This window comes from Cetorhinus maximus, chromosome 9 (genome assembly GCF_964194155.1).
Source record: "Cetorhinus maximus chromosome 9, sCetMax3.hap1.1, whole genome shotgun sequence".
NCBI classification, from domain to species: domain Eukaryota; kingdom Metazoa; phylum Chordata; class Chondrichthyes; order Lamniformes; family Cetorhinidae; genus Cetorhinus; species Cetorhinus maximus.
This window is the reverse complement of record NC_135887.1, coordinates 13,998,634-14,013,379: the sequence shown is the minus strand read 5'-3', so window position 1 is coordinate 14,013,379 and position 14,746 is coordinate 13,998,634. Positions and strand designations below refer to the sequence as shown.

The 14,746-nt window shown below is 40.0% G+C and overlaps 1 protein-coding gene across 1 annotated transcript in view; it reads left to right on the top strand.

The window, feature by feature from the left end:
• LOC144684384 (lissencephaly-1 homolog) overlaps positions 1–14,504 on the top strand; it is a 98,861-nt gene extending 84,357 nt beyond the window's left edge. Inside the window, exons 9-11 of the mRNA XM_078548093.1 lie at positions 3,916–4,017; positions 5,381–5,537; positions 14,228–14,504. Of these exons, the coding sequence (XP_078404219.1) occupies positions 3,916–4,017; positions 5,381–5,537; positions 14,228–14,301 (333 nt within the window). The 3' untranslated portion in view covers positions 14,302–14,504. The remainder of the gene's footprint in view (positions 1–3,915; positions 4,018–5,380; positions 5,538–14,227) is intronic.
• Positions 14,505–14,746: the final 242 nt, after the last annotated feature.

Genomic DNA, 14,746 nt, shown 5'->3' with positions numbered 1-14,746 from the left:
ATAATCCTTAATCCTGTTTATATCCCAGTTGTTTATTTTGTTATCTCTAAAAAAAATTTTAATTAAAGGTGAAAAATTCAGTGTATTTTACTTCCTGGTTTGCTGTCAGTGTGAATATTTGAATTATGATTCATTGCAGACCCTGCTCGAAGACATCACTGTTACTGGTTTCCTGGAGATCCCCTTAACTTGGCACCAGATTCAAACTGAAGTCAAGAGACGGGAAATCCACTCCACAGAGATATCTAGATCTTTGTGCACAGCTTTCTTCGAGGTCAGCGGTGAGCATCGCCACTTCTCCGCTGACCACGAAATCCAGGCCATAGTTTTTGATGTAACTTCAGATGTAATTTCACATCTTATAACTTCAGAAATGTACTCATAAGTTACTGCCTGTAAGTAGTAGTATATGTTATGTAACATCTTTATGGTGTATCAGTCATATATTTCCCATATTGCAAAAACGGTGAACTTTGCTGTTGTAGGTTTGGTACAATGACAAAACTTTGTTCCTAATTGCAACTTTCTTCTTAGTCCTTAGAAAAGTTTGGTCTTTCTGAAAATGAATCTCACTGTCCCCCCAGCTAACCAGTGAAGGCAGGCCACCTTTGAGAGAAACACATTTAAATCCTTAATTATCATTTTACCTCCTAGATCTACTCTGATTTTTGCACTCAGTTATCATTTGTTTATCCTGCCTTTGCTTCTGTACTCCCTTGGTTGTCGCTTAAGTCACTTGGACCATATTTAAGTACCTTGTATGCAATCCGATTGCTGCAAATTTCAGGGTCAATACACACTCAATATTTTCTTGAATATCAAGCTAAATGTGCAGCACCTTATCATGACAAAACAGTATCTTGCTGCTAACATACTGGCAAAGCTTCAGAATTAGTGATTGAAAGTTCTTTTAAAAATTGTTTTAGAGTGGAGACAAGAGAACATCAACTTTTATTCAGGAAACTAAAAGGACCTACATAAAATTGCATATAGGAAAAGTTCCCATTTGCTGAATTTACATCAAGTGGGCCTGTGGAAGAAGAGCTTATGAAGAAACTAAACTGTGCCAATGTGCGTTGGAAAGGATCCTGCAAAGCTGCAATGTCTTGAGTGATTCTTGTTCTTAGCCTTTATTGTTGGTATGGGTTCATTGTAATATAATCCAACATTATCACTCAAATACCAAGTTTGCAATTATTTCTTTTAAAATGGTGCCCCCTCACATCAGATGATAGAGATCTAGAGAATTAATTATGTAGACATTAAACAAGATTAATATATACTTCAATGAGTAAGTACTGGTAGAAATGGAAAACGCAGCTTCCTTAGATCCTTTTAATTACTGAGAGATTTGTTCAGATAGTGCACTGCCTTCTTTTTTTAAAACTAAAGATTGAGGGAGTACCTACAAGACAGAGTTACACTATACCTGAACTTTGAGAAGGTTTGTTTCTTCCACAAAAAATGTTAGTTATTGCTCTCTCTTGCTAATCCCTGCCAAATCCTGATGTTCAACTTCATGACATAAATGAAACTGATCAAACAAATATCTGATAGTGATGATAAGTAATGCATTGGGTGTGTTGCCAAAGGCAACTAAACTTTAGTTTAAAAAACCTATTGTATAAATCGCATTGAGATAATTTAGATAAACCTGCTATATAAATGCATGCATTTTTTTATGGTTCAACTTTCAATAGGTATATTTATTTTCTGTCACAAATGATGACGACTCCCAGACCCACCTCTGCCCACCCCTTTTGACCCCTCAACTGCTTCTGTGCTATCAGACTGCTTGCCTGACATCCGACCCTGGATGAGCTGTAACTTTCTCCAGCTAAACACCATGAAAACTGAAGCCATTGTCTTTGACCTCTCCATGCACCTCCCAGGCCATCATCTCGGGTTGAATCAGACTTCCCTCAATTTCTCCTGGGCTGAACTTGCAACCCTATATCTTCTCCATCACAAAGACTACCCACAACTTAAGCAAAACACAGCAGATGTTGGAAATCTGAAATAGAAAATGCTGGAAACACTCAGCCTTCCATTTCAAACATCGCATGTCTCAACTGAAGCTCCCATTCATGCCTTTTTATCCCTCCGACTTGATTTCTTCAATGCTGTCCTGGCCAAGCTCCCATCCTCTCGTTTCAACTCAAACAAAACTCTGCAACCTGTATCCTATCCCACTCCAATTCTTACTCACCCGTGCCTGTTCTTGCTTACCCACGTTAAGTTTATCCAAGCAACCCATGTATTGCCATGCCTCATACATGTAGTTAAATGTCCATGGCTATGATCCTATCTGCATAACCTCATGCAGGCCTGTGTCACGCCTTCTGCATGCCACCACTTTGCATCGCATTATCAGAGGCATGCATTCAGCTGCCTAGGATCCCATCCTTTATATTTGCTTCGTTAAACTCCTCTGCCTCTCCATCTCCAGCTCTTCCTTTTAAAACCCAGCTGTTTGACCAAGCTTTGAGATGCTTTTATATGTGAAAAACGTTATCTAAATGCGTGTTAATAAATAATATTAATGTACTGGAGCTGGGTAAAGAAAGCCATGCATTTATATAGCGCTTTTCATGACCACCTGGCATCTCAAAGTGCTTTGCAGCCATAATTGTAGTCACTGTTATAATGTAGGAATTGTAGTCACTGTTATAATGTAGGAAACTTGGAAGCCAAGTTGCAGCAGCTCCAGCAAACTCCCACAAACAGCAATGTGATCATGCTGAGAGATGTTGATTGAGGCATAACTTTGGTCAGGACATTGGTGATAAACCCCTCTGCTGTCTTTTCAAATAGCGCCGTGGGATCTTTTTACATACACCTAGGCTGGCAGGTGGGCCTTCAGTTTAAGGTCTCGTCCAAAAGTGCAGCACTCGGCACTGCACGGAAATGTCAGCATAAATTGCTGTTTTAATTATTAGTATTCTAGAATCGAAGTAAATTGCTTTCTTTAGATTGTGATGCAAAGATGCATTTGTACCTCCCAAGATTAGGCAGCTCAGTAACTCTTGTGATCCAGTTTATAGTTGGGCTTCTGTCCTGTGCATTGTAGTCTTGTGGGCACATAAAGCATGTTATGGCTTCCACTTCGCCACTATCCTTCTCTGCTGTTAGCTGAATTTTTTCCTACTATCCAGGCTGTCAATTAGAAGTTCACAGATAGTAGAATCCACTTTTGGTCATAAGTGTTTGTTAGTTAGATTTCTCATTTATGTCAGCTGTTGTTTTCTGTGTTGAGCCCTTTAACTTCAGCAAATAATGATGGGACTAGCTGTCATTGTGCATTCTGCATTGCTTCATGCTGAATAAAAGATTTAGGTCAACAGGTTAGATATTCTATTTGACTGAATTTCTATTTCAAGATACTGGATTATTAGAACAATCAACTATTTGACTTACAACTGATATCCTGTGTGAGATGCCGTGATGGTTTTATATAATGCTTCTGAAATCTCAATTTTTTAACTGGCATATCTGCTATACTAAATAAAATTAGTGAAATATGCAATTGGTTCCCAGATTGAGGTGAATATTTTCAGCCTGACTTTATGCTTTTTATTAAACAGTCATTTTGGATTGTTTATCTTACAAAATGCTAACGTGCATTATGCAGTAGTTATGGTAATAACTTTGTTGTGTTGTGACCAATATCTGCAAGTATCACATGGACCTATGTTTATGTAATGTTGTCATTAACTAGCCTACTCTGACTTGTGTCCAAATTAATGGCCCCATGAATAATTATCATAATCTGGGAAATTAAACCAAATGCAAATAACCAATAATATAATTTGACAAACATCATGTAGTATTGAAATAGCAGAAAATTGTATCTCTTCCTTACAATAATGTACTTTAATATACATTTTTTAGCACCTTCAATTTTGTTCCTTCCAGACTAAAAAGAGTGGCAAACCTGGACCTTTCCTGCTGTCAGGATCCAGAGACAAGACTATTAAGATGTGGGATATTAGCATTGGAATGTGCCTTATGACACTGGTGAGTGCACGCCACAAGTTGAAATACATATTGGAGATAGTTTATAGAATTTAAGTAGACATGGTCAGTTCCTTCGCCAATGGCTCACTTGGTCAATGCACTGAACAACGTTGGCTGAGAAAACCCAGAGCTTGACCCCAACTTAAGTATGTTAGAAGTGGCCATATAATTTTATTACTGCTGAGCTAAGAAAAGAAAGCAGTTAGTTAGGATCCTGCTCCTATTGACCTCTTAAAGTGCCAAGTATATGGTCATTCAGTGAGTTCATATTAGTTTGGCTTTAATTTTTCTTTCATTCCCTTGTTGAATAGCCCACCAGTGCTCACCCAGTCTAACAGCATAATGTTGACTGCATAGTCAGCAGTAACTCATTATTTTTAAAATGCAGTGCTGCAAGTTCTGAATTTATTTACCTCGTTGCCAGTAAATTAGAACATATGCTACTTCCATTGTTCTTGTGGTGTATGATAGCCAAAAAATGCTTTGTATTAATTGCTTTGAGACCTTAAAGTATTGTAATTGTATTTCTAATTCTTCGACCGATACCAACATTGTCTTCCAGTATAATTTGGGATGATGGTTTACTTGAAGTGACCATTTACTAACACTGAGCCAAGGAAGCTCAAAGTTACAGTGGCTTTTAAGTTCCTCCAAAGCACAGCACTTGTAACAACTTAGTTTTGGATTGCTGTTGGGGAGTGGGGGGCACAGGGAGGAGAGTTGGAAACAAAGTGAATTATTATTTCAGCAAGAATCTGACCCATGCTAAATTTCATATAGCTATCTGAATCAGACATGTTCGCATGTGAATACTATGTTCACCCTGCAGATTTAAAGATTTCTCACTTTAAGGATTGTGAACTTTTTTTCTTTTGAAATGGAAACAGTGAGTAGTTGCTTTAACATATTGCAAGCATCAAAACACTTACTTAAAATACTGTCTTTTCACCAGAATTTCGGTTTTCACTACTTGGTTCATTTTATGCTGCCTGCATCTTCGAAGTAGATACTTCTAATCCATTGAAGAGCTTGTAGTAAGGAAGAATGAGAGCGCTTTTTTCTGTTTGAGCAGTTAGCTGCTTCTTGGACCTAATCATGGTACCTCAGGAAGCAAGATAAATTTTGAAGGCTGTAAAATGTGCTTCCTAATATGAAATTGCACTGACTATGGCTATTTAAGCCAATGGCCCATACCAGCCTAGATTAAAGAAAAAAGTTTCCAATTTGCCAAAGGTAGAAAACCAAGTCTATTATATGTACCACAATTTTTAGTCCATTTTTCTTTAGGAAAACATGGTCGGAGCAATGTTTTGGCAGTCTTCAAAGTGGTAAACTCCCTAATGATGTGTTCTGTTAAATTTAGGTTGGCCATGATAACTGGGTACGTGGTACTCTGTTTCATCCTGGTGGAAAGTTTATTGTGAGCTGTGCTGATGACAAAACCATTAGAGTGTGGGACTACAAGAACAAACGGTGCATGAAGACCCTGAATGCACATGAACACTTTGTAACCTCTCTTGGTATGTATGGTTACAATAGTTTAAGTCATTATTAGGGAGGACGGTACTTTGCATTTCCATATAGATTTATTAGCTTTGTGAAAAATGTTTCTCACCTAAATAATAAAAATAACTACTAAATAGTACAAACTCAGTACTAGTTCAGACAGAAGTGATTACTTTATAAAGACAGCCTACAAAATTGAAAATAATTTCAAATAGTGTTCAGCTTGTCACTCCCATTTTGGTTTACTCATTCATGGAAGCTTCTAAGCAGATATGTAATAATGTTATCACTAAACTTATTTAATACTTCAGTTTATTAGTACTGTAGAAAATATCACTAAAGTAATGCAGTTTAATTTCTTAATATGTATGTGATAATTCATCATAAGTACTTTCACTAGTTATGACCTTGTAACCGCCAAGCCTTCACCTTAGCGTTGCATAATAGAATAAGACCCCACTTGGATTTCAGCTGAAATTCCATCCCTCTTCTTTCGAACCCACCCAGGATTAATAATTAATCTCCGACAGAATTAAGTAGTGTCTAGCAAATGGGACACTCTGGATCTGGATCTGAAATACCCACAAAGAATACATGTGCTCCAAGTATTGGAATTGTGTTGTTCAAATAGAAGAATGCTGAGGTTGAGGACAAGCTAACTGCACTCCAAAATATGAAGAAAGGAAACATTTCTGTAAGATATTTTGCAGAATTTAGTAATTCAAGGTAGAAGTATTGAAGCAGAAGGTAGGAAATAAGTCACTACCCGCAAGGGAAGAAGGAGGCTGAGGAACCAATAATAAGCCATAGTTCTGTGGCTTTGTAAGTTTTGAATGGGTGTTGCCTTTCATATGCTAGGGTAAGAAATACAGTGGAGCAGTTGGAAAAAAAAAATCCTGTAAAAATGTGTGACCAGGTACTAAAATATAGTGCAGGGCTTCAAGGTTAGTAACCTCGAGATAACTTGTGCAGAATAAGCCATAAGAGAGAAGTAGATTGGCTATGTCACCGCATGGACATATGGTTAAGATAGCAAGGAATATCATGATTATAATGAAATCATAATGATTTTAGCATGATAGTGTGCAGTATGAGGAAATCAACTGTTCCTGGAAAGTTAAATGGATAATATTGTGGAAATTCATGCAAGATGTGCAGGCCTTCATTGTACAGGCTAAGATCAATCCCATTCTTATTCGCTTTGAAGGGAGCATAGTACACAGCCTCGATCTCCATGATTACTTTTGTTGAAAATAGAGCCAATGACTAATGTAGCTTAAAGATTCCAGTGACATAAAAAGTGACCAAGGGATAACGAGCAAGATTTTGTTTCTGATATGCTAAACTGACCATGGGCTGTTCCCTCGTGCATCAGTTGAATTTGTGCTGAGCTGGGGGAGAAAGTACTGAATTAAACAGAAATTTTAAATAAGCTGGTGACTGTTAGGCTGAAGAAGTTAAAGAAAGCACATGGTGTTCGGCCCATATGATTGCCTTAGCAAACCCTTTTGTGGCCTTGTCGACATCCAAGTGTAATAATCAGAAAGTGAAATAGTACACAAGATACAAAAGTAGATAAAATATCAGTTTAAAATGGCCAGAGTTAATGCAGACAGCTAATGTTTATTGGTGACAGAGGGGATAATGAAATACCTCATTAGATTTGGTTTGGTCATGAGAATTAGCAAGGATTTCAAATTTACTGACTTCGTTGATGACAATACAGTTTTCAATTTCAGTAAGGCTCTTGATATTGTACCTCGTTCCCATTTATCTGCAAGAGAGGATTACATGGGATAAGAGACAAGTTTTTAAGTTGGATTGAAAATTAGACAAACCAGAGAAAGGGTGGCTTTTAATAACTCTTGATCTGGCAAGGGCTTACAAATGGAGTGCTGTGCAGATTGATGTCAAGTAACTTGCTGCATCAGGGCCCTATTCACCTCCTCTAATGTAAGTGTCCCCTCACTGAGGTGAAATTTGATTACTTTGGCCAGGTGGTTATTTATTATATATACATGACTCTTGGGCCATTATGGAGTGCATCACAGCTAGCCTTGTGATATCCACTCATGCATGTGGAGGTTATTGGGTTGCCATCATGAGTAGAATTCTACCTGATGCTTCCCTGTCCTTTGTGTGAGCTACTGTTTAAGTATGTTGAAATTTGATGCCTATTTTAGATTCCCATGTAGGCTTATAAACTTGTATCTTGATTTTTCACAAACTTCATAATAGAACTTGATGAGCAATTTTAGTAACAGTTTCATATGCTAATTTTTGCTTAAATCTGCATTCCGAATGTGTACTAGGCTAACCCTCTCTTATTGCTTTAATTACATATTGCTGTCTGCTCATCAGTAATTTCAGATCTATTGGTTTATCACAACCCATTCACTCTACTTATGAGTAGACAGTGGCATAGTGGTAATATCACTGGACCAGTAATCCAGAGATCCAGGCTACTGCTCTGGAGACATAGGTTCAAGTTCCACCAGGGCAGCTGATGGAATTTAAATTCATGTAATTAATCAATTTTAAAAATCTGGAATTTAAAGCTAGCCTCAGTAATGGTGGCCACGAATCTATCATCGATTGATGTAAAAACCCACCTGGTTCACTAATGTCCTTTTGGGAAGGAAATCTGCAGTCCTGACCTGGCCTGACCTACAGATCCACTGCAATGTGGTTGACTCTTAGTTGCCACTCAGGTCAAGGGCAATAAATGATTGGCAACAAATGCTGGCCTTGCTAGCAACACCCACATGTGAAAGAACCAAAAAATGCAAACTATGAAATGTTGAATTTGTGTTTTGTATTTTTTCTAGCTTTATGGAGAATTGATAAATTCAGCAACGATGTATTTAACGTGAACATTAAAAGAAATAGCACACTCAGCACTTCATGTCATATGATTTTGCTCGTGCACATTTTAACTGCTAATATTATGAGCCAATTCTTCAAATTCACTCAGCATTTCCAAGTAAGAGATTCCCTTGTTCTTCCTGGACAGAATTATTTACTGCAGGAGCCCCATACTGCAGAAAACCAGCAATACAGAACTTATCTCCAAATGTACACCTAGGCTTTTACAGCACACTATAGGTTAAGCTAGATACAGAGCAGTGAGAATCAGGATGGGATGTGATGAGTGATGTTGCTGGGGATTTGTTCTGGAGTCTGAACTTGTCACCATATTTATTAATGACTTAGTTGATGGAACAGTGTGTCACACATTCATGTTTGTAGCTGTTGCCAAGTTAGAAGGAATAGTAAAATTGGGAGCAGCAGTTACAATGGAACATAGGTAAGGGAGTGGGAAAATCATTGCAGATTGAGCCCATTCGTTTTGGACCTTAAAAAAACAAAGTGGATTATTTTCTAAATGGTGTGCAACTTTGGAGGAGCAGAGAGATTTAGGAGTCCGGTACTGGAAGGGGTATATCCCAGATTCACCAGTGACACTGGAACTCTTGGCGTTGAAATATGAAAAAAAAACTCCTAGCCCTATACCCCTCCAAGATTTCCCCACTCCCCCATTTCTGACTACTTCGTTCACTAATCGCAGGCATCCTAGGCCCACTGCTCTGCAGCTTCCACTCTCTGCTTCTATATCTCTCAACCTCAATTTCCTCCTCTAAGTTGCTACTTAAAACCCAGCTCCTTAAGATTCTGGTCACCTGTCCTAATACCTCCTCATGAGGTACCTTGGGATGTTTTACTAAGTTAAAGATGCTATATAAATGCAAGTTCTTAAAGGGATCTGGTAAAGTAGATATTGAGAAACTATTTCCTCCACTCTGATCAAGAACAAGGAGACATCATCATAAAATTGGAGCTCTGACATTCAGGAGCAAAATTGGGGCAAGCATTTTTTCAAAGGGTAGTAGAAATCAAGAATTCTCCACTGAACGGCCATGGATCTGGGGCAACTGGAGAGCTTTCAGGGCTAAGATTATTGATGGAAGCGTATCAAGGGATGTGGAGCAAAAATGGGCAAAATTAGTTCACATACCAGCCTTGATCTAATTGAATAATAGAGTAGGCTTGAGGGGTTGAATGACCTACACATAATAAAATGTGACATGGGAACATATAGACCCAAAATAGAGCCTCAGAAACTCTGTCCACAAGGATGGTAGAAGCAAAGACTGTCAATTTCAAAAGGAAATTGGATGGACCACTTGAAGGAAATAAGCTTGCAGGGCTACAGGAATAGAGTTGGGGAATGGAACTGATTTATCTTGTTCGACAGAGAGCTGGCATGTTCTCTGAACTGAAAGGTGTTGTGCCATAAATTAACCTCTCACTCTAGGACATTGGTGTAACAAACAAAAGCTGTTACATAGTTTCACATTTCCAACACTTCCAGCTATGCTTAATATTTGTTTAAGCCTGCAGAATAATTGATATAATTCAATTGATTCAACTGTTGGAAAACCTTGCAGATTTTCACATTGAGGATGCCCTCCATTGTGTTGTGTGGCACTTCCGCCATGCTAAATAGGATATATTTTGAACAGATCTAGCAGCTCAAAACTGGGCATCCATGAGGTGCTGTGGGCCATCAGCAGCAGCAGAATAGTGTTCAATAGTATCTGTAACCTCATGGCCCAGCATATCCCCCACACTGCCACTGCCTTCAAGTCAGGGGACCAACCCTGGTTCAATGAAGAGGGCAAGATGGCATGCCAGGAGCAGCTCCAGGCCTACCTAAAAATGTGTCAACCTGGTGAAGCTACAATGTAAGACTACTTGCATGCCAAACAGCGGAAGCAGCATGTGATATGGAGATCTAGGTGATCCCACAACCGACAGATCAAATCTGAGCTCTGCAGCCCTGCCACATCCAGTCATAAATGGTCGTGGTGGATAGTTGAACAACTAACAGGAGAAGAATGCACAAATACCCCTATCCTCAATGATGGGGGAGCCCAGCCCAGTGCAAAAGACAGGGCTGAAGCATTGGCAGTCACCTTCAGCCAGAAGTGCTGAGTGGCTGAAGCATTGGCAGTCACCTTCAGCCAGATGTGTTCAGTGGATGGTCCATCTCGGATTCCTACTGAGGTCCCCAGCATCAGAGATGCCATTCTTCAGCCAATTTGATTCACTCCACGTGATGTGAAGAAATAGCTAAAGGCCTTGGATACTGCAAAGGCAATGGGCCTTGACAACATTATGGTAATAATACTGAAGAGCTTGTGCCCCAGAAGTAACCACACCCCTAGCCAAGCTGTTTCAGTAGTGACAACACTGGCATCTACCGGGCAATGTGGAAAATTGCCCAGGTATGTCCTGTCCACAAAAAGCAGGACAAATCCAACCCATCCAATTACTGCCCCATCAGTCTACCCTTAATCATCAGCATAGTGATGGAAGGGGTCATCAACAGTGCTATCAAGCAGCACTTGCTCAGCAATAACTTGCCCATGGATGCTCAGTTTGGGTTCCGCGTGGGCCACTCAGCTCCTGACCTTCTTACATCTTGGTCCAAGCATGGACAAAAGAGCTGAACTCCAGAGGTGAGACTGACTACCCTTGACATCAAGGCAGCATTTGACTGAGTGTGGCATCAAGGAGCCCTAGCAAAACTGGAGTCAATGGGAATCTGTGGGGGGGCAGGTGGGACAGTGGGGGGTAGTCGGTGGAGGTGGTGGCAAAAACTCTCTGCTGGTTGGAGTCATACCTAACACAAAGGAAGTTGATTGTGGCTGTTGGAGCTCAGTCACCTCAGTCCCAGGTCATCGCTGCAGGTGTTCCTCAGGCCAGTGTCCTAGGCCCAAACATTTTGAGCTGCTTCATCAATGACCTTCCCTCCCGTCATAAGGTCAGAAGTAGGAATGTTTGCAGAATGTTCACCATTTATTTGCAACTCCTCAGATATTGGAAGTAGTCCGTGACCATAAGCAGATTCAGACTGATAAGTGGCAATTAACATTCGTGCCACACAAGTGCCAGGTAATGACTATCTCCAACAAGAGAGAATTTGTCCATCTCCCCTTGACATTCAATGGCTTAACATTGCTGAATCCCCCACTATCAACATCCTGATGGTTACCATTGACCAGAAACTGAACTGGACCAGCCATATAAGTATTGTGGCCACAAGAGCAAGTCAGAGGCTTGGAATTCTGTGGTGATTAACTCACCACCTGACTTTCCAATGCCTGTCCACCATCTACAAGTCAGGAGTGTGATTGAATATACTCCAACACTCAAGATCTCAACCCAATCCAGGACAAAGCAACCTGCTTTATTGGCACCCCATGTACTACCATAAGCATCCATTCCCCCCACTACTGACGTGCAGTGACAGCAGTGTGTACCATCTACAAGATGGACTGCAGCAACTCACCAAGGTCCTTTGACAGCACCTTCCAAACTTGTGACCTCCACCTAGAAGGACAAGGGCAGCAGATGCATGGGAACACCGCCACCTGCAAATTCCCCTCCAAGCCACATCCCATCCTGACTTGGAACTAAATTGCCGCCCGTTCACTGCCACTGGGTCAAAATCCTGGTCACTTCCCAGTAGTACTGTGTGGGTGTTCCTACAACACATGGACTGCAGTGGTTCAAGAAGGCAGCACACCATCACCTACCTCAAGGGCAATTAGAGGTGGGCAATAAATTATTTTTTTTCATGGGATGTGGGCATCACTGGCTCAGCCAGCATTTATTGCTTATCCCTGATTGTCCCTGAGAAGGTGTTGGTGAGCTGCCGCCTTAAACCATTGCAGTCCATATGGCGTAGGCACACCCACCATGCTGTTTGGGAGGGAGTTCCAGGATTTTGACCCAGCGACAGTGAAGGAACGGCGATTTATTTCCAAGTCAGGATTGGTGTGTAGCTTGGAGGGGAACTTCCAGGTGGTGTTCCCATGCCCTTGTCCTTCTAGATGGTAGTGGTCATGGGTTTGGAAGCTGCTGTCTGGTGAGCTTCTGCAGTGCACCTTGTAGATGGTACACACTGCTGCTATTGTGCGTCGGTGATGGAGGGAGTGGATGTTTGTGAATAGGGTGCCAATCAAGCAGGTTGCTCCTTGAGTGTTGTGGGAGCTGCACTCATCCAGGCAAGCAGAGAGTATTCCATCACACTCCTAACTTGTGCCTTGTAGATGGTGCCCTGTAAATGTTCGCCTAGCCAGTGGTGCCCACATCCTATGAATGAATACATTTTTTTTAAAAAGGTAACCTTTTTGATCTCAAACATATTATCTAGCAAAGTCTAAGTTACCCTTAAACTAATACTCTAGGAGCCAAGAGCAACTGAACTTTTCTTGCTATCTCTGCCCCAAATTAAAATTACCTAGTTTACCTAGGGCACATATAAGCCTGCAAATATTTGAATTTACTCATGATATTCTTTTTAGGGGGATTTAATTTAATAAGTGTTGAGATTGAATATTTTGGCCAAGATGCATAATCACAATTTTTGCTCCATTGATTGTTTTTTAACATTTGGTTGAGGATTTATGCTGCCAGATCTTTTACTCAAGATTTTTGTACTGCAGCCACTTTTGTATGTAGACGTAATGTTTGTTTAGTTTTGTAATGGTGTCCCAGTCAAATTATGGAATGTTGCTGTTGCATTTGATTTCATATAATGCAGTTTGATTTGATGGGAAGGCTTTTATTTCAAGTTTAAAAAGATAAACTTCAATCGGGCATAGCTAAGATTTGACTAATAAGAGGAAGCTTCCATTCTAAAGTTAGAAATCTTTTGGAATGTTGCTGTAATGTTACGTAGCACTATAGATGTGTTCGCGCTGATTTTTTGAGTGGGGAGGGGTTTGCCATGATCGGATTTGGTAGAGGTGGTTGTGATTGTAAACAGGTCCCAGTTCTTGTAGCTCTGATAAATTGTTGTGTTTTACAAGCTGACTGATGTCCCTCCTGCCATTGCAATGTGATTGAAGTCTTGACTTTTAGTTCTTCAAAGAAACAGCTTCTTAACATAAGCCGGTCTTAACAACATCTACCATCTTTTACTTTTGGTTGAACCATTCATCTTCTCTCTTATAGCTGGGCTCCCTATCTCCCATAATCCCACATTTCCATTCCTAAAACTACCTTGAAGAAATTTCCTCTTGTGGTGTTCATTTCCTCAACAGGTTGCCAAATTATGAAGCCCAGAACTGCCTTAAACCTTAAACTATTTCCATATCAGGAGGTGTTCCAGTAATTTGTGCACTCCAAGATAAGGAAGTTGTTGTTCATTTAGGTGATGCTTCTCTCGCCTTTGTCCTGTAACCCATCTCCATAGAAACTTTGTCTTTTAGAACTATTGTAGCCGTCGTTCCTCTAATTTTTCTATTTTCTGTCCTGAGTTCAAAATCTGCTATGCTACACTTGCATCCTTCACACTGCAGTTGAACTTGAGACTCATTGAACCTTTTTTTTACTATCCTTTCCTAATATTTCAAAATGATTGAACTCCTTAGTACCTGTGTTACAGCTAGCATAATGTAATCACTGCATCTCTCCCTCTCATCTGTTATATTCTTTTGAACCCTTGCATTGCCCAATGCTGTAGTCCTTGGACCTTCAACTATGTTTCATGAATTAAGGAACACAAATGTTTGACAACTCATCCTTCAGTTGGTCAGCTTCATTTGGAAGTTGTCTTTTGAATTGTTTTGATGTCAGTGAAACAATGAACTGACTTTTTTGTCTCATTTTTAATCCTCATTTTCTTCCACAGATTTCCACAAGACGGGTCCATTTGTTGTCACTGGAAGCGTAGATCAAACGGTAAAGGTCTGGGAGTGCCGCTGATAGAAATGATCTTCTGGTTTTTTTCTCCTTCCCCTTCTTTCCCTTTCCGAATAACCCTAACCCAAACCTCCCCCCTCCCCTCCCCCAACCTCCGGATGCACTCAGTTACCATGGTTACCCATCAAGCTCTGTTTAATAACTATTGTCCTTTCATGTAAATTATTCTGGATGTAGATTGAGCTATTAAATGTTACACAAAAGTATTCATGCATGGTGAATCCGAATTGTATACTGTAAATTACATACGTTGTCTAGAAGTACCATAGGTAAAGAACAAGGGCTAGCATTGGTCATATTAGACCTGGAAAGCAGAAGTTGATTGGATAATTAGGGCACTGAATATGACTGAAATTATATCAACAGTTATCAGAAATGATCTTTATTTTCACCGTCATTGTAGTCTAAAGCACAAAAAAATGTGTTGATTCTGCAATCTTTAAATCAC